The following is a 23,850-nucleotide window of genomic DNA, read 5'->3' on the forward strand; positions in this document are numbered from 1 at the left end:
TTTGAGACCAGCCTGGCCAACATGGTGAAACCCCATCTCTACTAAACATACAAAAATTAGCCTGGTGTGGTGGCAGGTACCTGTAATCCCAGCTACTCAGGAGGCTGAGGCAGGAGAATTGCTTGAACCCGGGAGGCGAAGTCTGCAGTGATTCGAGATCATGCCACTGCACTCCAGCCCTAGTGACAGAGCAAGACTCCATCTCAAAAAATAAACAGGCACAGAACCTCTCCTTCAATTTATACAAATTAGGCATGTAATCAGTAAATATGGTAAAATGATGAAAGTATACACAGTAGAAGAGCAGGCCCAAGGCTAAATTCTAAACTACTCATGTAAACATTATAATAATACTAGAGAGTTGTAGATTATACTGATTTAACTCAGTGTTGCAGTAGAAGAAAGGAAGAAAAACTATTTGAACAACTTGGAGGCAGAAAACTGGGGATCCAGCTTTGGAATTTACTTTATTGGTGACTGTTACTTCTCTAGCTTGTCACTCACTTCTCTGAGCTTGTCACACCTACTGGAATAAGTAGAAATTATTATTCTTTGCCTAGGTTAACAAAATATATATCTCCAGATAGTAAGTTAGTTGCATGTTGGCATCTTCTAATTCAGAGGTCTAATATGTAACATATTGGTAAGGAGGCACATTCATATTTCTGGGTGGTAGGGAGCCCACTTTCATCCATTCATCTGCATTCCTGTTCAAACTAGCAAGTGTGTCTGCTAACATTAGGTTGCCAGAAAAAAGATGTGAGTAAACCCCAGTTCCACTGAGCTCCTATGAAGGTACCACCTACTACCTACCATAGGACTTGGTTGAAGATAATGAGCATAGTTACCTTTTTTTTTTTTTTTTTTTTTTGAACTTTTATCTTTCAGATGGCATTGAGAGTAACCATCTGTTTTTTTGGCCTCAAGTTCCATATTGAATTTTTTAAAATTGCATTTTGAGCAATAACATTTCCCTGGTTTGCTTAACCAGTTATACAAGTTGAGACTTCTGTCTCTATGCCTATTTTATAATAGCTTCTCTGGGAGAAGAGATGAAAAATAAGCCAGTTAGATATTTTATGAGTATTGAAATCCTTTCCATTCAGAAATGTAAATAAAACAACCAGCATGAGCAATCAGCTTATGTCAGATTCCATGGGTTTATGTTACATAGGGAAATTATAGTGCAACCTGAAACATGCTTCTTAATGAATTCATAGTGCTGTCACAGTTGAATGTAAACCCTTGAGCTTTTGTGAAGGGTTTCAGAAATCACCCTTTCTAAACTACCTAGGGGAGGGAAGAGAACTAAGATGATACTAACAAATGCTATCACTGTTTTGTGGCTGCCTCCCTTCCAGCACCAAATTTTGCCAGTTAAGTAAAGCAGAAACCTAGAATATGGCACACATTTTGGCTTATTCAATGTGCACACACACACTCAGTGCCACACTGGGTCAGACCCACAGTTCAATACTCTGTTTCTGAAAGTGGCACCAGGCAACTGCTTTGGAAGAACAAGATTGCCCTTATGGTTTTTGTCCTCAGAAGTTAGGGAAATTTGGTTAAGAAGTATGACAAAAGCCCCATAAGTAGCCATTTTTACCTGTAGCAAATACGGGAAGCTAGACACCTAACTAGAGATCATGAAGTTAGAATTTGTCTCCTCCTTTGGCTGCTACTTCAGCACCCGGTAGTAAATTAGAATAAAGTTCGTCATTTATTAGTGAGTTGGTTTTGCAGTCTCTAAAGCTCTTTTGCAGCTCTTCTATTCACTATGGCCTCAGATACGATAAATCTGCTAGCTGCAAAAATTCAATATACCAAGTAGAATATATAGGACCAGTCAAGTTTTAAGTTTGGGAGTGAGGAAAAGCAGCATGTATTTTCTATTTTAAATTATTTTCTTTTCACATTCTAATTTCTTAAGGGTTTGGCTTGATTTATGCCAGGTTCTGGGCCTGTAAGCCTACATTAATGCATCACAGTACTGGATAGGATATTTGATATCTCTTACTTAGCCCAGAATCTCAAATGATAAGGAGCTGTAGTTAATGATATGTAGCATTTTGTTGAACTTTACAGTGTAGTTCTCATTTAGTCCCCGTGTCTGTAACAAATGGACTCATCCTTGTGCTTTTCCATAGGTGCCCTGATGTTTACTGACATAAATCAAGATACTATGTGGCTCTATAGGGGATGCTGAACCATTTGACAGTCTAGGTGCACACAGTCACCTCACATTATTTAAGCCCTGATCTCAGCATTCTAATTTCTCTGTATTCCCCAGTGTATATAATGTGTACTTGCTTGAAATTCCTTATATATTGCTTGTACATTCCTGCTTCTAAGTTTCAGCACATACCAGTTTCTTCGATTTAGAATGCCTTCTTCTGACTGCCTTCAATCAGTTCATAAAACACATAAAGCTATCTTTTAAAAATTCAACTCAAAAGTCACCTCCTGTGGAATGCCATCTCTGATTAATCTCATTAACCTAATTCCTTTATTCTCAGACTTCTGCTTCCTAGTCCATTAAACTGTTTCATTTTCTTGTAATTGTTGCTTCTGTATATTGTCACCCAATAAGCATAATTATTCTAGGAATGATCATCTTCCTCCAGCCTCTTGTGTCTACTTATTACACACAAATATTTTGAAGGCCTATCGATGACCTTTTCAGTTTCCCCAGAGTTCCAGTTCACCTTCCTTACTGTTTCCTTTTACTTCATGGTTACATTCCTAAAGAAGCAGCGCATGTGTTCAGGGTTGGCCTCCACCTCAGCATGTGTGTGGCAGCCTGCTGAATAGATCCCTACAATTGGGAAGGAGTTAACCCTCTAGTTTGACAATCTCTGCATTCTACTTGGACACCTTCAAGAAGTAGATGTGAGGCCAGGAGTAGACCTGAAAATGGGAGTAGGTAAATTTCCACAGAAAGCCAAGTTGGCTTTTTCCTTCCTTTATACACAAGACCTATGAAGCTGCTGTCATCAGCAGCTCATTCAACACTCTCCTGCTCTGCCTCTTTTCCAGGAGTCAGGGTTAGTTTAAGAAAAAGCCTCTTGCTAGAAGCCATGACCTCGTACTTTTATCCCCTCCATCTGGTGTGTGGCCTCATGGGGCTGTGCTGCTATGCAGGAGGTGAGCAATGGAATTCTTTAGATGATGACTTCTGAGCCCACATGCAGAGGCAGTTGGGGGTGGGAAGCAGGGAGAACAGTGAGAGCCAAGATCGATGGACCAAAAAGTAAAGTCTGTTTTGGGGAAGTCCTGACTATAGGTAGACTGTTTTCATGAGGTGTTCTTCCCCTAGCTCAAGCAGGGGCCCAGGTGAGGGAGCTGCAGCATCCCAGGTGTATGATTGATGAACACTGTACTTTTCCCTTCTGTCTTAACAGTTGGGGTGCAGGAGTGGGATAGGTAGCCTACGCTGTCTCTAACAGAAAACATTCCAGAATTGAACAGAAGAGTTCCCCTTGCGTACATCATCTTTTGGAGCTGCTCTTACTCACTGTCTTGCGCCTAAACAGAGGTCCAAATTTTGGATGGGAGAACAAAGAGGGGTTGAGAGCAGCAAGTGTTTGATCAAGTGAAAATCTGCTGTCTGCCTCATCTCACAGGGGTTTCTCTGCAGGATTGAGACCCCTTGCCTTGGTGTACACAAGTTGTTTGCATCAGCTTGAGATCCCAGGACCTTTACCAGGCCATGGGTAGGCATCTATCTGGCTTGGCATGGGAGTTTCTTAGGATACTTATTCCCTGATCTTGCTTTCCTAACCCAGGAGTTGACAGCATTTTTAAAAGGAGTGAAATCTCAAAGAAAATTCTAATACATACTTTTTTTTTTTTTTTGAGACGGAGTCTTGCTCTGTCACCCAGGCTGGAGTGCAGTGGCGCGATCTCAGCTCACTGCAAGCTCCACTTCCCGGGTTCACACCATTCTCCTGCCTCAGCCTCCTGAGAAGCTGGGACTACAGGCGCCCGCCACCACGCCCGGCTAATTTTTTTGTATTTTTAATACAGACGGGGTTTCACCATGTTAGCCAGGACGGTCTTGATTTCCTGACCTCGTGATCTGCCCACTCGGCCTCCCGAAGTGCTGGGATTACAAGCGTGAGCTGCTGCTCCCGGCCTCTAACACATACTTTCAAAGCCCAAAGCCTTAATAATTTTCTGTCATGACTGCTTCTACTATGTCTATACACTTAGCATAATTTCCAAAGGACTAGATAAAACAAAATTTTAATGTTAATCTGAAGGGGAAAAAAGGAATAGAATTAGGAGCCAGAGTTGTTTAAATGTGGAATACTTTGTATAGTGGTCACATGGTACCGGTGGTAATAGTGGCAGAAATGGCAAAAGAGCCATTGGTTGATAAGGTTCAGGAGGGCCTAGGCTGTTCCTTTGTAAACCGTGCTCAGATATACTCTCCTGGCAGTCCTGGGACTCCTATAAGGCTTGAACATTTTGTATCAATTTCTGTTTTGAAGGTGCTGGGACTCTGGCGCCCCCAACCCTGGGCATCCTCAGGATTTGAGGAGAATACACAAGATTTGAAGTCAGAAGACCTAGGTTTGAGTTCTGGCTGAGCCACGCACAGTTCATTTGACCTTGGACCAATCACCAAATTCTTCTGAACAGCATCTGTAAAGTGACAGTAACCCCTACCTCACAGGGTTGTTGTGAGGATTACGTATATGCTAAAGCATTCTGTATATGAAAAAGCTTCTTATGAACATTATTGTTATTCCTGGGGAAACCCCACCTTGGAAGCTGTCAAAAAGGACAACTGTAGATGAAGTTGTCTTCCTTTTTTCTTCATTCAGCTTAGCCTTTCTGTTTGGCCAGGGCTGCTTACAGGAGCTGTTAGGGTTGAAGTAAAGTCACCACATTTTGGCTCCTTTGGTCAAAGAGAAAGAACTCTAATGTCCAGCTGCTCCATCCATATACCCATAGAATGGAAGTGAGTAAAGGAAAATTTTAAGCCAGGATAGTTAACAGTTAGGGGGCCAATGGGAGAATGCTTGCCTTGCATTTGCAAATCCAGAATGACTAAAACATCTTAAGTAAATGAGGAATAGCCACAAAGATGCTCAGAGATAATATAAGCCATGAGTGGGAAGTGGGAAAATGAGTTTGTAAACTCCTCTCTTTTCTATCCCTTTACCTTTGAGGTCAGGGACAGGCATACAGCCCACTGGCTATTGCCCTATACCTACCAATCACCCAAAGAAAATAATAGCTTCTGAGAAAGCTCAATTCACTGTAGCAACTGTGATATATTTACCCTAATAAAGCCACCACTTGGTCTTTTCCAGTGCTTCTCTCTTACGGAGGTCATCCCTGGAATCCAAAGCTATCCAGTTTTCTAACCCAGTTAAGAGTTTAAAACAACCACAGGTCATAAGCAGTAGGCTTGGCAGTTATACCTTATGCAGTCATAGGAGACTGTCTCATCATTCTCAGCACATAGGGTGCACATCTCACTCTCTCCAGCATGAACCAGCCTTGTGAATGTGTACAGTCTCAGCCACTCTCCTTTGGTGATAATTCTTCACTACTGATCTCTCCTCGCCATGCCCTTTCTGCATCCTTCCCCCAACCACCCACCAGCGGAGTTCTGGTCCCCAAACCAAAGAGTTGCCTGCAGGTTGGTAATGTAACTTTGTAGATATTCCTTGATTACAGCTAAACCCTATTGGTATCCTTTTTGAATTACTGGATCGAAATCTAATTGTTTTTTTTTTTTAATTGTTGAGGAGAGGAGGATGAGCAGAACTCCTATGCAGCCTGAGAGAAGTTCTGTATGTGTCTATATATGTACACGTGTGTGTGTGTGTAACCTCATGGTTGTGCTCAGGCTGACAGGGAGGGCAAAGAGTGAAAAGGAACCATCTCTTTCTTGTTTTCCAACATTGCTTCAAAGATGCCCAACCCCCGTAGTAGCAGGCAGTTCCCAAGTGGAGGGTCGGGGCAGAGGCCTCCACCAAGGCCATCAATAACCAGGTGTGAGCTACAGGTCTCTGTGTAATGTGAAGCTTTCCCGTATTTCATTTCTGCACCCAGGGGGCGGCTCTGCAGGATTGCTTACGGAGAGCTCTGTGTCTGGCACCTCTCTCCGCAAGGCCCAGGCGCCCAGGGTCCCACCGACCTGCCCAGGAATGCATCACATTGTTCTCTGGTGCTGTAATTTGGCTGCAGGAGCTAGGCTGAATGCCTCCCAGGGATGAGAAACATACTCTCCCTGGCGTCCTCCCTTCGCCCCAGCTAGCTTGAGCTTCTGCCCTGTGACCACTGAGTGCGTTTAAATAAAAACCTCAGAAAGACTGAGGAAAAAAAATCCTAATTATCTCTCTTCTATTAAGCCATGTAGAGACTCGTGTCCTGAGTGGGTCTGAGAATTTGGCAAAGACTTAGTGGTTGGTGTTCTTGATAAGGGAAGTGAGAGAAAGGAGAAGAAATTACTCCCTGCAACAGGGAGGAATAGAAATGAAGCAGTGAGTGTTCAGAAGTTAGATCTACAAGAAGTTTTGCAGACAGACCCTCAGGGCCAGGCAATGTTTGTTTTTGTTTTTTTTTTTTAATCTGAAGCCCTTGATTTTATTTTTACAGCATCACTCTAAGGAAGAGTGTGGATTACTGCCATTATTCAGGGCTGGTAATAATAAAAGTTAGCTTTTATCTGCAGGGCTAGGTTAAGGCTGGCATTCTTACTTTTACATAAAAAAACTGGCTACAGGCTGTGCAGCTGAGGTACTTCAGTCATGTGCCTTCTCTAAAGGATTCTTAGATCCTTAAAATATATAGTATCTTTTTAAGTTTGTATCTAAATAGCACTTACTGTAATGTATTATACCTAAACGTTTATTAAAAGTTAGAAGAAATGAGTACCAACAGGAAGGAATGGAAGAGAGGAGACGGGCTAAGACATTGCTGATCTGAGGGACAGACCTCTATCAAATAGAGGGCTGGGAGAAGTAGTGATTAGAAGCAGAGTGAGGGAACTAAATGGAGCCCTGACTGCACCAAATAAAGTTCTCATTTTGCTGCTTGTTCCAAATAAATTAGTGTCTGTTTGTGTAATGCAGACTAAATGCCAGTTGTCTAAAGCCAATCAGAATGCAGAAGCAAGCTAAGAACTAGGAGGAAAAATTAATTGCTTGGCCATCATTCCTTTTTGGGCCACATAACCTCTGTAGTGGGGCTCAAATGGACACCATTTCTCTCACTTATCCACTTCGCTTTTCAAACTTCTCACTCTCTGGACAGCTTGCTCTTTTCTTAACCATTTATAGGAAATTGCAAAACTTGCATCTTTATGAGCTAGAATCTGGAGCCCAAGGAAAAGCACAGAGTAGCATGAGATGCCAGAAGAGGCCCATTTCCTTCCACAGGAAAGAGAACCAAAAACCAAAAAATAGATAATAGGGCATAGGTAGATTTAAGTCACGTTGACTTCCCATGGAAGGCCTATGCCATTGTTTATGTGGTAACCTGCATGTTCTTGTGAGAACAGGGGCTGGCTAGGACCTGAGTCTTTCCCCAGCAGCTTGGCATATAATATAAGGCAGCCTCCTGTGGTAAATTCATTCAGCCCTATCGTTGAGTTCAGACTAACCATGACCCCCTTACCTCTCCACTACCCCAAAGCTTTCCTCAAGATGTCAGCTCTTCTCTTCCCCTCCCATTTCCCCCTCCTTAATCCTACCATTGGCTCATCAGTTATCCAGTTGACTCCACTCTGAAGGAAGACATTCTCTTGGCCTGACTCACTCAGGCCCATTTCTCCACAGGCATCCCCTTACCGCAGACCACAAGGGCCCTAACTAGCTCATGTTTTGTGTTAATGGATGTGAAACCGGAGCAAATCCCCTCACCAAAAGAAAAACCACCCTAAACTCTCCCACACAGGTCTCAGCAGGTTACACAAATATTAGTCCTATCATCCAAATAAATCTGCCCCTGTGGCCCAGAGCCATGGCTCCCCCAGCCTCCTGCTGCCTGTGCAGAGTAAAGCTGCTTCAAAAACATATGAGGACCCCAAGGGATGTTGGAGAGGAACTTGGGAAAGACAGGGGCCTATATCCAGAATTCTTTATGCAGGCCCCTTAATCTACAGACTTTTATTAATACTTTATAGTCCTAAAGAAGGACTGTTCCTAGAGAAGTCATGATGGGCTAGACCAGCCAGGAGCTTTGGTGAAGAGGATCTGTGGGCTGGAGTTTGGGGCATAATTAAAACTCAGTATCTGACAGCTGGGCACAGTGGTTTGCGCTTATATGCTCAGCACTTTGGAAGGCTGCAGTGGGAGGATTGCTTGAGACCAAGAATTCAAGACCAGCCTAGGCAACATAGCTCCATCTCTGATAACTGTTTAAACTAGCTGGGCATGATGGCATGTCCCTGTAGTCCCAGCTAATGGGGAGGCTGAGGTGAGAGGATTGCTTGAGCTTGGGAATTTGAGGCTGCAGTGAGCCATGATCATGCTAGTGCACTCCAGCCTGGGCAACAAAGCAAAACCCTATCTCTAAAAGAAAAAAAAAAAGAAAGAAATAAATAAAAAGAAAAAAAAGAACAGGTACGTATCCTCATTTTATAGACGAGAAAATAGAAGCTCAGAAAATTTAGCTACCTTGCTCAAAATATCAAAAGCAAGTGGCATAGCTGTGATTTTTTTTTTTTTTTTTTTTTTTTTTTGAGACAGAGTCTCGCTCTGTCACCCAGGCTGGAGTGCAGTGGCCGGATCTCAGCTCACTGCAAGCTCCGCCTCCCGGGTTCCCGCCATTCTCCTGTCTCAGCCTCCCGAGCAGCTGGGACTACAGGCGCCCGCCACCTCGCCCGGCTAGTTTTTTGTATTTTTAGTAGAGACGGGGTTTCACCGTGTTAGCCAGGCTGGTCTCGATCTCCTGACCTCGTGATCCGCCCGTCTCGGCCTCCCAAAGTGCTGGGATTACAGGCTTGAGCCACCGCGCCCGGCCACAGCTGTGATTTTTAACCCAGGTCTGTCATAACTGCAAATTTCTATACCACTCTGCTGCTTTAAGATATCAACAGGCAAAAGATAACCACTGCCCAAATCACATAAAAAAAGGACTTCAAGGTTTTGGGGACTTCATGTCCTACCCTCCAGCTTACTAAGCCTGCTATCTCTGGAGATTCCACTCTTGCAAACCTAGTTAGGCAATGGGTAATAGCATAGAAGAAACCCTCCTCTATTTAAGCTGAATGTGGACTGAACAATAATAATCATCAGGACTTGGAGAGTCACTAAATAAAGATTTGTTGAGTAAATGGAGGAAGGCTGCCTTCTGTGTATCATTTTGGCCCCAACCCGTAGCACTCCTTCCCACTGTAGCCACTGACTCCTGCTCCCAGCTTCAAAGGCTAGGATCCTCTCATAAAGAATTACCAAAGCCAGAGATCCCTACCTTCCTAATATGTACTTTTGCCTCATGTGGGCCCTTGAGATCAGACCTGCTTTCCTGCTCTCCCACCATCCATGAGTTGCCTATCTTTTACTCCATGTTTCCCCAAATCTGGCTAACCTACAGAGTAATGCATGGAAAAAGAAACAAACAAACAAACACAAGGCCTGGCCAGACTTACTATATTACTCTATCCTAGGAGTGTTCTCGGGTGTTCTAATGATCTGTTAAGCATGGGAACCACTGCATTCCACCTCAGTTTGAACAGGCAGCAAGTAAGCAAAAGAGGCAGTGCTGTCCAATATAGGTTGAGAATGGTAGAGAGAAAAAGACAGAATGAATATGTGTTTGTATAGTTATGATTCTTTTTCTTCTACAAAACACAGCAGTTTATAAACATATGAGCATGTGAATGGAACCTTGTCCACTATGGCTAACATCTCAGGCTCTCAATAATAGAATGTGGTAGCCTAAGATTTTCTTTTGGGGTACCAGGTAGTTCTGCTCAAACTGACTTCAGAGAACAGGCATGTCATTCATCTTTGTCCCATCTAACTTTGGCCAGGTAGAAACAAAAAGAAGCTCTCTACAGGTACCCTTCCTCTTGCACACCAAGGAAGTATCAGGAAGCTGGTGCAAAGGAAAGAAAAAAGGAGCCTCAACTACATACTTTAGTGCAACTCATTTCACTCTAAAGACCCTCTATCTCTTCTACTCTCCCTTCAAATCTCCAGAGTGGGAAATCAGGGAGCTTGCTCAGTTTCTTATATCCCCTGACAACTCCTTCCCAGGGCTAAGGAACCAGCCAGGACACCATGGTCCCTATGGATTACTCTCTACATCCTTAAACAGAAGCTGTAGCAGCCCAGGGTGGAGGGTGGAGGAAGGTGTGCATGCAAGGATCTTGTGCTTTTGAGTTGAGAGGCTTGAATTGGAGGGATGCGTGAGGTATCTGTGTTCAGGTCTGGTCCAGCCACTCTGCCTTCTTGGGGGCCTTGCAAGTATGGACGTCCACAGTATTTCTGCATTCCTTGCACCGTACAGCACAGCACCAGTGGAATTTGCACTCACACTGGGTAACACGGGTGACTCGAGTTGTGTCATACCCTCGGCCACAGCACATGATTTCACAACCGTCTGTTCCTTTTGATGTCTTGCTGCAGACACGGCCTGCAGTGCCTAGGGAACCTGGGTTGGGAAAGAGAGGGAGTGAGAACAAAGTTATCTCTTCAGCTGCCCTGGATACCCTTACCCACATTCTCAGAAGGAAGACATAAAGAATCGCTTTTTTGGGCTGAGCACAGTGGCTCACTCATGCCTGTAATCCCAGCACTTTGGAAGGCTGAGGCAGGAGGAATGCTTGAGTCCAGGAGTTCAAGACCAGCCTGGGAAACATAGCAAGCCCTGCCTCTACAAAAACTTAAAAAATTAGCCAGGTGCCGTGAGCATGAGCCTGTAGTCCCAGCTACTTAGGAGGCTGAGGTGGGAGTAACACTTGAGGCTGGGAGGTCGAGGCTGCAGTGAGCCGAGATTGCACCACTGCACTCTAGCCCAGGTGACAGTGAAACTCTGTCTCCAAAAAAAAAAAAAAAAAAAAGCATGGGCTCTGACATCATATTGTCTGGATTCAAATCCCAGTTCTACCACTCTTAGTTGTGTGATTTAGTCAAAATGAAACATTAACTTAGTTTCTCATATGAAAATAAGCACAATAATAGATTGTTAGATATAATCTCTGTTCATCTGAAGAGGTGAACTGATTACCATGACTGGCTGCAGGCATATTCCTAAGTAATATCCCTTGTATTATTATTATTATTATTATTATTATTATTATTATTATCCCTAAGCATTATCCCTTCCCCTTACAGTGGAAACTCTAGGATAGGGATCATGTTTTCCCCATGCATAGGGAATGCTTAGAACCTCATTCTGACTGATTTTAGCAAAAGAGATCCTGCCAACAGATCATAAAATCAATAGACTTTTGGATGAGTTGGGCCCATCAGAGCATCTACTCCAACCTTTTCCATGGTTAATAAGGATCCAGAGATAGGAAAGTAACTAGCCTAGGTTCAAAACGGAGAATAGATTAACTGATTTCTACAGCATTAGTCTCCACATGCCACTGGGATAGGGGAGGAAAATGTTAGAACTTCTATGTTTTTTTATCTCATCAATTTAAAATATTGATGTATGTTTTCTAACATACATATTCATATAGGGGAACACAGATATAAATAAATATACATATAATGGAGATATATGCTCAAATTGTTTTAATGATAGGAGTAAAGGATGCAGAATGTCAGGAGACCACTGCTCTGGAATGTGGGCTGACTAGGTCTACTATGTATGTTAGTCTCCTAACTCCAAGGGCTGGGTCTTAAGTCCTCTTGGGCACCAAAAGCCCCTTCTACACTGTGGAGCTGTGCTGTCCAGGGTAGCAGCCACTAGTCACATATGGTCTTTTACATCTAAATTAATGAAAATTAAGTAAACTAAAAAATGTAGCTCCTCAGTCACACTAGCTATATTCCAAGTTCTCAGTAATCACATGTGGCTAGTTGCTACTGTATTGGACAACACAGATAGGAAAACATTTCTATCACCACAGAAACTTCAACTGGACTCTACTGCTTTGGAGGGAATTCCTGGCTCCATATTCTTTCTGGGATGACTTATATTCTTTGAATTCCAGGCCCCGCTTTGGGTTTTAGGAGGCCTAATTTTATGCCTGTGAGAAAAACCAACACACATTTGACTTATCCTCCCTCCTGACTCCAAAGTTCCTTCCCTAAAGGTGTATTTTCAGTATGGCAGGGTAGGCTTACACCTCAGATATTATGGAATTATTTCTAGGTATCCAGAGAGTAACCCTCTGAATTAGACCAACTGGGAGGAAAGTATACTTAGTGGCAGGAAATCACTGGGAAAATCAGGAGGACTCCGACTTTTTTTCTTCTAGCACCCTACAAGGTATACAGACTACTTTCTTCATTAATTGCGTAGAGCCCCTTCCTGTTTCTATGCCCAATTTTACTCCAAGCCACTTGACTCTTCCAGGAATGACAGTGATGGGTGAAAACAAACAGTACCGAAGATAACTGAGGTTTTTTGGCTCCACTTCACCCAAGTCCTGACTGCTGAGCCTGTAGAAAAGAGCCTGGGAGCCCCATGACAATAACCAGAGGAGAAGAGTTCTGCTGCATTGCATGTTCCTAGTTTAACCTATCTGAACCCGAAATGTGAGCCAGGATGGTAACTTTCATTCCCTTGGGGAAAAACCATATCACCTTCCAGCACCTCCAAGAATCCCACCACAAATACCTCGAACAGACTGAAAAACAACCATTTGCAGCTTTACCTGCCTTTGGTAGGGATCTCTCCTTCGTTTCTTTTTCAGCTCTGTTTCAGAATCTTCAATGGCAGGACACTGGATAAAACCTTTCAAGGACATCTTTCTAGCTTTAATCTCCCTTACAGGGAACTTTTACCCAGCAGATTGGTCTGTTCGCTGTCCCTGGAACAGGTCATGTGCTTTCCCACCTACTACTCTGATAAGAAATTGCCCACTCTTCTCTCAAGCTATCCAGATACTCCCTATGCTTCAAGGAGCAGCTTAAATTCTACAGTTTCTTTTTTTTCCCTACATTTTCAAATAAACTTTTTTTTTTTTTTTTTTTTTTTTTTTGAGACAGAGTCTCGCTCTGCCGCCCAGGCTGGAGTGCAATGGCCGGATCTCAGCTCACTGCAAGCTCCGCCTCCCGGGTTCACGCCATTCTCCTGCCTCAGCCTCCCGAGTAGCTGGGACTACAGGCGCCCGTCACCTCGCCCGGCTAGTTTTTTGTATTTTTTAGTAGAGACGGGGTTTCACCGTGTTAGCCAGGATGGTCTCGATCTCCTGACCTCGTGATCCGCCCGTCTCGGCCTCCCAAAGTGCTGGGATTACAGGCTTGAGCCACCGCGCCCGGCCTCAAATAAACTTTTATTGATTTCTCCAATCAACTCTCTTTGCATTTGTCTACCCATTATGTCTCATTTCTTTAAGTAGATTGCAAAGAGCCAAAGGGTTAGGGCTGCATCTTATGTTTCTGTGTAGCCCACACATTGCTTAAAACTGAAAACAGGTAACTAAATTAAACATTCCCTGAATAATGCCTACTGTATCCCAGATGCTGGGATACAAAGGAGTGATGCATGACCTCAGGCCCCAAGGAGCTGAGTGACCTCCTCTCTACTTGGGCAGCACTGGGCCTGGTAGACTGAGGCATAAGTCAACAATCTCATGACCAGGTGTTCATGTGGGGAGGAAACTGCCTCCTCCCACAGCACCCCCTTCCCTAACTCCTGAGACTGAACAGACCATGATTAACCAGGGGTGCCTGCACTAAGAACTGGGACTCCATGTCCCTGCCTGCCTTCCTTACTCACCTGCAGCCTTGTCCAAGACACAGTAATCTGGGGAGTTGTCAAAGTAGACAAGATCAGTCCGGGTGGCACGGCGATAGCCTTGGCGGGCTGCAGTGAAGTTGGCACCATCCTGCGTGGCCATCACCTGCACAGCCCCATCATAGCGCCGCCGCAGGTAATCACCTGTGCGGCGGAAATCTGAGAGCGCACGCCAGCAGGTGCGCAGAGTACAGGAACCACTCACGCCATGGCACTTACACTCCAGCTTCAGAAACCGCCGCACAGCCTGGAGGAGGGGGAAGGCAGTTAAGGGAGAGGTAGCTGGTCAGGGCACATTTTAGTCATCTCTAGGGCCAAAAGGATGAGTGCTCTGAGATAGGCTGGCCCTGGCTGGCTGATTGAGCTCTTGGTTGTTCTCTCCCACATCAGATCCCACCCATTCTTCCTGATCAAGTTCAAGAAACTCTTTTTCCAGTAAATCTTCCTGGACCAACAGTGCTTTCCTTTTCATGACAGACAGCCCACTGAACTTTAGAGCCACAGGATTCTGTTCACGATAACAGTTTGCTTGCATATCCTCTACTTTTCACGTTTTAGAATGCCAGGTACCATGCCTTCTACTTTAGTAGTATGCCATTTTCCAGCATAGTACTAGGCACATAGAAGGCATTCAAATAGCAGGGAACTGACTAGAACAACCTCTTATCCTCTCAGTCTTTATGAAAGCAGTTCTTTCCCTTCTTAAAAAGTTACTTCTTTTCTCCACCTTTTCCTACTTTCCACATGTGTGAAGACTCTTCAGGCACCTGGTTGACCCTAGGCATTCCCAATCTCCCTTGCATTTAGTGCTCCTGTCCCAGGATGTTGGGGCTTTTGGAAGTGACCCAAAAGCCTTCAGCTCTTCCACTTTCACATTTATTTAGTCCATGGTCACACATACTGGTCACCCCCAGCAAATATGAGTGTACTTACACAGACATGAGTACTGACCGTGCGACCACAGCGGTTATTATGTAAGTTCATGAGGGCCCGGGCATCCTTAAGCCTCTTCTCCTTGGCATCCACGAAGGCCTTGGCAAAACGGACACCATAGTGGATGTTGTCACTGCAGCCACCCCAGTCAAAGTCCCCACGCTGGTCATGGTGTCGGCCACGGGTGTAGGGGTCACAGCTGCACACACTCAGTTCACCCTGGCTACAGGCACGAGTAATAGCATGGACTACCCCTGCTGATGAGATGGCATATACAAAAGCTGCTTCTCGGCTACCTAGAGAGAGAATTGTAGAGGTGTGCTTCAGGAAGGAGGCCCATGTCTGTCCCCTTCTTCAGCCCATACAACCTCTGACTCTGAAACCTCTTCCCTCCTTTTCTTTCCCAGAGTCACCCCTACACCCCCTTTATTCAAGGTGCCTTTCATTTCCAAGAGCATTCCCCAGAGTATCTGACCTCTTCCCCTCAGCCTTCACTACTCTCCATCCACTTCTTTGTATATCTGACCTTCTGAGCTGACCTATACTCTTGTTTCCTGCCAAATTCCCTGTGTCCATCCATTGAAAAGTCTCCTGGTGAATCATCCCCTCCCACTGAGTGCTAGCCCTGGCTCAGCTAAGCCTGCCTTAGTCCACATTCCAGGCCTTTTCAGGCCCACTCTGCTGGACAGTTCCCCCACAATGGAGACCCCAGCCCAGGGGTCAGCCTGTTTAGAGATCCATGCTACCTTCCCTTGCCTGCTTGCTCTCCCTCCCTGCTCTTGGAGACTGATGAATGATCGCCCCTGTATGCCTGACACCTCCAGATTCCCATTTTGTTCCCTTTCTCCTAGTTTACTGTCTAGCTCTATTTATCTTTTTTGCTGAGCTGAGGCCAAGCCACTGACTCCAAATATTTACATATCACCTTTCTGTTTATCTCTTGTTCCCATTACTGTAGTGCTGGGAGTGTTGGGGTGATGATAGTGATGGTGGTGTTAAGAACAGAGGGCCTATGGTAGACCTCAGCCTTACAGTACATGGTAGCCTCCCAAGCTGGGGATTGGAGAGGACAAGGAAAATGAGGGAGAAAGATGGAGGTTCTAGGGAATGCTTTACCTTGGTCTTGTCCCAGAGCACTAGGATTTAGAGGAGCCCCTGTCTACAAATCTAAGGTGCTAAGAGTCTGTTCCCAATTATATCCTGGGCTGTGCCCACAATTCTTCCTCTGATTATGAAACAGTGTGTGGGAGAGGAGAGGGGAGATCTTTCCTACCCTTTCCACTCACCACCCCCAGCACAGAAAGGGAAGGAGTTGACACAGAATGGAAGAGGCCCCTACTTCTGAGCATGACACGGCCAAAGACGGTGTGGTCCCGGTCCAGGGTGGTACAGTTCCAGCGGTGGTGGCGGAATTGGTGCTGACACTCTCGGATCCACTCTCGGGCACCCTCGCCCACTGAACGCATGATGTCTGGGTAACGCTGGCACAGCTGCCGCTGCCGGCTCACCAAACCAGGGATATTGTCACAGATCACTCGTGCCCCCAGTGCCCCAATGTACCTGCAAGGCGGAGATGGCCCTGTCAGAACATCCCAGCCCTTTTTCTGCATTGGAAGGGAATAAGGAAGGGGTACGTTTAGCATCCAGACCTTGAAGAGATTCTGTCCCCTCTCCCTAACCCACATTCCATAAAGCTGATGAGTAGAACCATTTCCCACAGTTCGGAAGAAGTATAGTTATACAGTTGCAGAGAGAGTAATTGAGTGGCCTCCCACCATCACCAGTTCCCCAGCCAAAGGCCAAAGTGACACACACTCCCAGCACACAGGCTAGGCATGTGTCACATACACAGAAGCTGTGGGCATGTCACACAAACTCATTGTTTATTTAATAAACATTAAGAGCTTCATGGAAACATAAACTAACAAAATAAGGATCTGAGACAACACTCTTATGCTCCCATTAACAGGGGTGTCCTGCATGGCTGGTCCACGAAGATATGGTTTGACAGCAGGGGAACGGTGACAGGGAGGGGCTCGTGGGAAGAGACATAGTGAGCAATCTGAGTAATGTTTACAGCTCTAGTCAGACCCGTGGAGCTAAAAAAAATCCTCATTCCCAATTGTGAGGTCTGGGTGGATCACCCTCTACTCTCCTCCTCAAACCCTTTATTTCCAGGCCCCAGGACCTTTCTTTTTTTTTTTTTTTTTTTTGAGACGGAGTCTGGCTCTGTTGCCCAGGCTGGAGTGCAGTGGCCGGATCTCAGCTCACTGCAAGCTCCGCCTCCCGTGTTTACGCCATTCTCCTGCCTCAGCCTCCGGAGTAGCTGGGACCACAGGCGCCCGCCACCTCGCCCGGCTAGTTTTTTGTATTTTTTAGTAGAGACGGGGTTTCACCGTGTTAGCCAGGATGGTCTCGATCTCCTGACCTTGTGATCCGCCCGTCTCAGCCTCCCAAAGTGCTGGGATTACAGGCTTGAGCCACCGCGCCCGGCTAGGACCTTTCTTAACTAATGAACCTTTAAAACCATCTTCCCCAACCTGGATGGAACTGCACAGGCTGTTTGCAGTGGGAAGCCAAAGGCCAAGATAAGTAAGAGGGTGACTCTCCCCACACTCCAGTCTCCAGTCTGTCCAATATGAACAATTAAAAGAAGGTCAATTCAGATGGGCTACTAAAGAATAGGTGGGTTGCCAGAGTTATTATTGTTTCTCAAGGCAATATTTTCTCTTCACTAAGTTTTAACCCTGGATCCCACCACAAGCCTCAGGAAGAATATTTCAGAGAGAAAACAGGAGTATATCACCCATTTTCCCCAAAAGGCCACCAAATGAGATCTGACCCATTCGCCCACTTCCTTCAGCTCAACAGCCCAGCTCCATTCTCATTCTCTTTCTCTCCCTTTAACCCCATAGCACCTTCCTTGATTTGCTGGGAACTTTCTATTCTCCTGTCCAGAACGCATCAAAGGGCCGTCCTCCCTCCCTTTTTTGAACAGGTGGGGGCCATGGAGAGCAACTGCTACTGCAGGCAGAAAAGACTTGGTTTGAGCTATGAATGAGCCTGTGGTTTGGGAACAGCCCCAAAATGGGCCTAGAAGTGGGTGAGGAGAAGGGAGGGCAGCTGGTGTGGGGAGGGGAAAAGCTAGACTGCCCTGGGCTCTGTGTCCCCCCCTACTGCCCCCCCGCATTCCCACAGCCGGCCCTCACCCACAGACTGGATCACCACTGGTGACACCAACTCAAACAAACACAAGGAGGGCTGATACTTGCCTCTTCGGGAACTCAGCAGGGCTGATGGGGCCCATCTGTCCCGGGGAAGGGGTGAGAGGGCTGGCCCTCCCCTAACAAATCCCATGGAATCAGCATCCCCAGCACTGTCCATCAGGGCAACAGCTTCCAGGAACAAACAAAATAAACACCCCAGACAGGGCCAGGCCGGAAAGGGCTGCCTGACGCACAGCCCAGAGTTACACCCACTGCTGTGGTGCTTTGTTTGGAGAATCAAGACCGTTGGAGTTGGAGCTTGTCCCTGTCTCACCACTGTTCAGCTTCCCTAATTCAGCCCAAGTACTGCTCTAGGCAATGGGTGTTTGTTGTTGTTGTTGTTTTTTTCCTACTGGGGCTTGGGTGAGGAGGGTTGGATGGGAATGACAGACCAATAACCCAGCCCTCGTGAGACAGTCTGGAGTGGGGCAGGCCAAACTCGGGCAAAAAGTCCTTCTTGTGGTCTGACTTAAGTCCATTCTGCTGCAGCCCACATAGGTCCTTTTTATTACATCCTCACTGAGTGTGGGAACATCTGTTCAGTATCTAAGATGGGAAGATAATTAAGTGTCTCTATTACCACCCTTACTCCACTATGTAATGGCCTCAAGACGCCACAGAGCAAGGCGCTTGCTTGCTCTCCAGCAGTCAGCCCCTTGTAGTTAGTGTAGGAGGCCTCCAATAAAGCTGAGCCTGAGGCTAACCCCATCTTCCTCTCAGTTCAACACCAGACTGCAAAATGCCTACCATGTGCCAAGCACTGAGCTCAGATGTTAGGGATACAAAGATATTTAAGGCATCTCCCACCTCATGGTCTGGTAGAGTGTTAGATGCCCCGACTCTAGCTTTGTTTTTTCCTTCTGGAAGTTCTTCACTTCCTTCCCAGCTTCCTGCCCCAGAATGCTTCTCTTCACCTGCTTTTGGACAATTCACATCCCTTCATTTGACAAAGTGAAGCATACACTACTCTAGCCCCTTGCTACTCAAAGCGTGGTCCCCAGAACAGCAGTATCTGTATTATAGATACAGATACTGTATCTATACAGTATCAGAATCCTACCATATCAGAATCTGCATTTCACCAAGATCCCCACATGGTTTGGATGCACTGCTCCACAAAGGCAGGGCTTTTTGTCAGTTTTGTTCACTTCAGTATCCCCAGTACTGAGAACAGTGCCTGACACATAGTAGGTATGCAATCACTGTAATAAACACCTAACTGTTGTGATTTATCCCCAACTCCCTTCTCCCTCTAGTCAGCCATCAACTCCCATTTCCATCACAGCTTTACTTGTCAACAGTTGCCAGCCTATCTGCACATGTTTTATGTTTGTATATTAAAGACACAAATGGGCCAAGGATCCACTTCTTTTTTCTTTCCTCCTTTCGTGTACAGCCCCTAGTGTACATGGTTCAGCCCAACACATATAGGACTTTGAACAAAGGGATAACACTGTTAGCCTCCATGAATCTGCTCTTAATGCGTCACTTTCATTTGTGAAATAAGGATGATAATTATAGAACTTATCTCACTGGATTATTTCAGATTGACAAAGATCATGCTCATAAGGTGTTTGGCCATAGTACCTGAAGCTCAGTAAGGGCTTATTAAAAGCAACTGCTGTTGCTAACAGTAATGCTAACAATATGACACCACTTTGTGTTTCTCTCCCTTTGTGAGCTTATGAACACAATCCTGTTCTCGTGATTCCCTACATCCAACACCCTACAGAATGCAAAATGGAACAGGAAAGCCCATGCCGGACCCCTCTATTTCTTGGTCTGTTTAGGATAGATAGAGGGAGGGCAGTGGTTAGAGAGTAACGGGAAGAATCTCAAGCTATAAGAAAAATCCAACTATTAACTGGTGAAAATGATGGCCTTCTGCTCCAGAGTGGAACATGGACGCACCAGAGTCAACACGCATTTCTCTTCCACGGGTTGTACGAACATCAGTCTTGCTGGTTTTTCCCTAAGAGAAAAGCTTGGGGGCTTAGCCTGCCTTTAGAAGGTAGCTTTTCACCTTATCCCACAAGTGGTGATCACTGAGGCAGGCATCTGGGCCTGTAACTATGACAGGTGTAGAGCAAGGAGGCTGAAACAACCTCTGTACGCACTTCCCAGCCTGGCCCTGTTGCAGCCTTCCTCCTTTTCACAAGGGCTGCTAAGTCACTCTGTGTGTCACCTCCCTCCCTCCCTAGCTCTTTCACCCAGGAATTTTTTCCAGAATCTTTAATATGAACCACATCAGGGGACGGTAGTAGAGGGAGAAAGGAAAAGGGAGAAGGAGTAGTCAAGGGTACAAAATGGGGACTGGGAAGACCCCCATTTGGGTCTTTAGGAACCGCTGCCAGGATGCTGAAATGACCAGAGTGACACTTCCTCACCCAAACACCAATTGGTCCCCCAGACTACATCCCAAACTGGTAAGAAGCGATCAAGAGTCCCAAAAAGCAAACTGCCATCTGGGCCAGATAAAGATGGGCAGTGGTCACTTCACGTTATCTCAACAAAGACCCTAAAGATGCCAAGTCCCCAGCCAGACCAAGCTCATGAAGGCAAAAGGTGGCTTTGATCTCACTCAAAACTTTGAAAGGTTTTTCTCATCCCCCTTCTCCCCTTTCCCTTTCTAAAAGAATGTTTCAAGCCAGATGTAAGATATAGGCCTCTCTGTTCCCCCATCCAGAACCCCCCCTCCCAGCCTTCCCCAACACTACAGAGATTAAAAAAAAAAAATCCAAAAGAGAGATTTTTCTGAAACAGGAAAACAGGGAGTGGGGGTTGGGATGAGGAGAGACGCATCTTGAAATGATAGGAATCTGCAGCCCAAGCTGGCGGCCCCTCGGCCAGCTACCCCTCACCCTTCAGCCAAGATTCCAAGTCAAGAGAAGAAAAGCCACAGGGTGCAAGGGGAGAAGAGACTACACTTGGGGGAGGGGGGCTTACACGGGAAAAAGAACGGAGTTAGGAAAGGAAGGGGGGCACTGCATGGTGGAGAGGGGCAATAGCCCACTCCAACAGGCCAGTTTGATTGCGGGGTGAAGAGGAAAGACTGAGTCTTTTCTAGGTTCAACTCTCCCTGCCTTGCCCTCTCCCCAGGGTGGGGAAGAAGAGAAAGCAGCTCCTTCTCCTACGGGAAGGTGATGAGTGCCATCCAAGGAATAGTGGGCAGGGAGGATTCTAAAAAGAACAGACACCAGACATCCAGTGGATCTGTAACGCCTTTTTGCCTCATCTGCCCTCTTGTGAAGTGTCTGGAGTCTAGGGCCTGCAAGAAATCTGGGGAGGGGTTCTCTTAGTACCTTTGGACTCCGCAGCCCTCTGGCTCTTGGAGGGGAGAAATGGGAGATAGGAAAGAATAGGAAGAAGGGAGGGAGACAAATTTTCCAAGTGACAGCCTCAAAACGGTGGCCAAAGACAAACGCCTAGATAATGCAAACCCATGCATTTTGTTTTAATTGTGGGAGCTAATGGGGTAAATTTTGCCTCGATTCCATTTCTAAGCCTCGGCTGGGTGCTGCTGCCTCACCAAAGCCTTCCTGTGGTATGGGTGGGCTAGACTAGCGAGCTGCCCCTTTCTCCACCTCTCAGAGGGCGACCTTAGACGTTTGGGGCCCCGGCGAAGCTACTGCGGCCCCTGGAAGGTCATTGGTTCCTTGAACTCACCCTGAGGGAAACTCGGAAGGTAGCTTCTGCCCTAAGGAGCTTGAGCTGAAATAGAGGGGGTACAGCACACGGAGGCCTAAGGAGCCGCGACCACCGGGCGTCCTGGCTCCAAATGCCCCGCGCCTTTCTCACCAGGCGTGTAAGACGCGGCGCCTCACCCTCCCGCCACCCCGGGACTTCAGATTTCAGTGACAGTCCTGCCCGAATGTTCTCCAACTCTGTCGAAGCGACAGCCTGGTCCAGTGAGCAGCCAATCCCTCCAGGCGCCTCCGGGCCTCTCCTACCAAGCGCCTCACCCGCCCAGCCTAAGAGCCCCACTTACCACCAGGACGTGTCTACGCGGGCCGGCAGCGTCAGCAGCAGCAGGAGCAGAAGGCAGGCAAGACCTAGGCGGGCCGAAGCCCGGGAGCCGTCGGGGGCAGCAGGCGAGGGCACAGGGACCGGGGCGCGGGCGCGCCGAAGCGGGAGCTGCGCAGCTTCCTCCGCACCACCCGGTCTCAGCATAGCTCCCCGAAGACTCCCGCCGCGCAGCCCGGAGGGGCGTGGACGGGGCACCTTCTAGGGGTACTCACGCTGCTCCTACCTCACCCCCCTGGGGGGCCATGGGGTTCGCCGGCGGCTGGGGACCTAGGGTCACCTGGGGTCCAGAGCCCGGGAGCAGGGTCCCAGAGAGGGGCGCAAGTTGTAGTGTCCGGAAGCCGACGACGGCGCGCCGAACCCGGGATCTGGGGCCCGCTGCCTGAGCACCGGGTGCGATGTCAGGGGGTCTGCGGCGCAGAAGGGAGCTGCGGGCCTAGTGTGCGGACAGCCCCTTCGGCCGCGGGCTCTCATTGGACGGGGCGGGGCGGGGCCGAGGCCGGGGACACGCGCGGCCCTTAGGGCGGCTCCGCCCGCGCCAAGCCCGGGGCGCTCCGCGGCGCCCTAGGTGTAGCGGCCGCCTCCGCCCCTCGGGGCTCCAGCGCGCCACCGCACCGCTCCCCCACCTGCTCCCGCGCGCTGCGACGGGGCGCCGCGGCTCCCTCCTGCGCCCGGAGCGCCCAGTCCCTGCCGACACCGCGCCACCGGGTCCTAGCGCCCTTCAATCGGCAGCCCCACTTCTGTGGGTGACGGCCAGGCTGGCGGAACAAGGGGATGCGGGCACTTCCCTCCTGTCCCCAACCTACAGTGACACTGGCGCTGAGCACGAAGGATGCACTCATTTCCTCCATCCGTGCGCTTCTGTGAAATGGGTGGAGTCCCCGCCACCGGGAGTTGGGGGTCTTGACTACCTTTTCAACACTGCCTACAGGGGCGCCGTGGGCAGTCGGCTTCGGGCAGGGGATGCTTTCAGCTAGAGCTCATCGCCCTGCTTCCTCCGACCCACTGCACCCCCCACCCCCAACGCATCACGTTTAGACCTGGCTCCTGCCTGCCCGGCCTGCGCGGCCCGGGTGCTTTTCTTTACGGACCGGGAATCGACTGCCGACGTTAAGGGGGCACCTGCGGACTCCCCGCCCCTTACGCCCGGGCTCGGCGGAGCTCAGTCTCTCCCCGCTCCCCCTCTGTGCCTCGGTCCTCCACCCTCTCGGGCGGGGCTGAGAGTATGAAAGAATCAGAAACAGCTGGGAGGTTTTCCCGCACCAGAGGCCAGGGTGGGGGTCCTGCTGAGAGGGTGGAAGCCCTGGAGCTTTTTCCCTCCTTCGCCTTCCCATCGTGCCTCCTCCCCACTGCTCTCTCACCCTCCCTCCGCCCGCAGATCGCCTGGGGGCGTGGTAAATCGGGAAGGGGTGGGGAGGTGCAGTCTGCCGTAAGTGACTCTCCTCTCCCCACTACCCCAACCCTCAAACCTCCCAGGATAGCAGGTACAGCCCCTGCGGGCACAGTGGCCCTTGGAACTAAAATTCTTTTTAAAATCCTTGGCCTTCCAACTTCGAGAGTTCAGAGTTCACCTGGGGTCCCGCTCCAGTCCCTTCTTCAGCCTCAGTTTCTCCCACCTCGCAGGTGTCTTTCCTGCCTCCTCATGTGATTTTAAAGTCCTGGTGTAAACAACTAACTAGTTACTGCCGACGCTCCCCAACCCCAAATTCACTGTCAGTCCTTGGCTGGGGGTTGGGGGCGGTGGTGG

The 23,850-nt window shown here is 47.7% G+C and overlaps 2 protein-coding genes across 44 annotated transcripts in view; one reads left to right on the forward strand and one right to left on the reverse strand.

The window, feature by feature from the left end:
• The window catches only part of ST7L (suppression of tumorigenicity 7 like), a 97,387-nt gene extending 92,070 nt beyond the window's left edge, over positions 1 to 5,317 (forward strand). For all 43 annotated transcript variants that reach the window (XR_013399679.1, XR_013399731.1, XR_013399730.1 and 40 more), the window contains one exon: positions 4,494 to 5,317. Coding sequence is in view for 35 of the 43 variants with exons in the window: in XM_015148385.3 (XP_015003871.1) it covers positions 4,494 to 4,592 (99 nt within the window). In the remaining 8 variants the exon portion in view is untranslated. The remainder of the gene's footprint in view (positions 1 to 4,493) is intronic.
• A 4,277-nt stretch (positions 5,318 to 9,594) lies between these two features.
• On the reverse strand, positions 9,595 to 22,723 carry WNT2B (Wnt family member 2B). The gene is made up of 5 exons (XM_015148448.3): positions 22,069 to 22,723; positions 16,154 to 16,374; positions 14,833 to 15,110; positions 13,864 to 14,128; positions 9,595 to 10,617 (listed from the first exon to the last, which is right to left on the reverse strand). The coding sequence occupies exons 1-5, from the start codon at positions 22,248 to 22,250 to the stop codon at positions 10,388 to 10,390; spliced, it is 1,176 nt and encodes a 391-aa protein (XP_015003934.1). The 5' UTR covers positions 22,251 to 22,723; the 3' UTR covers positions 9,595 to 10,387.
• Between the last annotated feature and the right edge of the window lie 1,127 nt (positions 22,724 to 23,850).

This window comes from Macaca mulatta, chromosome 1 (assembly GCF_049350105.2).
Source record: "Macaca mulatta isolate MMU2019108-1 chromosome 1, T2T-MMU8v2.0, whole genome shotgun sequence".
NCBI lineage: Eukaryota > Metazoa > Chordata > Mammalia > Primates > Cercopithecidae > Macaca > Macaca mulatta.

Excerpts from the sequence above, each read along its gene's own strand:
- WNT2B (XM_015148448.3), bottom strand. The coding sequence starts at position 22,250 with ATGCTGAGACCGGGTGGTGCGGAGGAAGCTGCGCAGCTCCCGCTTCGG. Across the intron at positions 15,111-16,153 it reads TGGCCGTGTCATGCTCAGAA|GTAGCCGAGAAGCAGCTTTT; the intron begins GTAGGGGCCTCT and ends TTCTCTCTCTAG. Across the intron at positions 14,129-14,832 it reads ATAACCGCTGTGGTCGCACG|GCTGTGCGGCGGTTTCTGAA; the intron begins GTCAGTACTCAT and ends CCCCTCCTCCAG.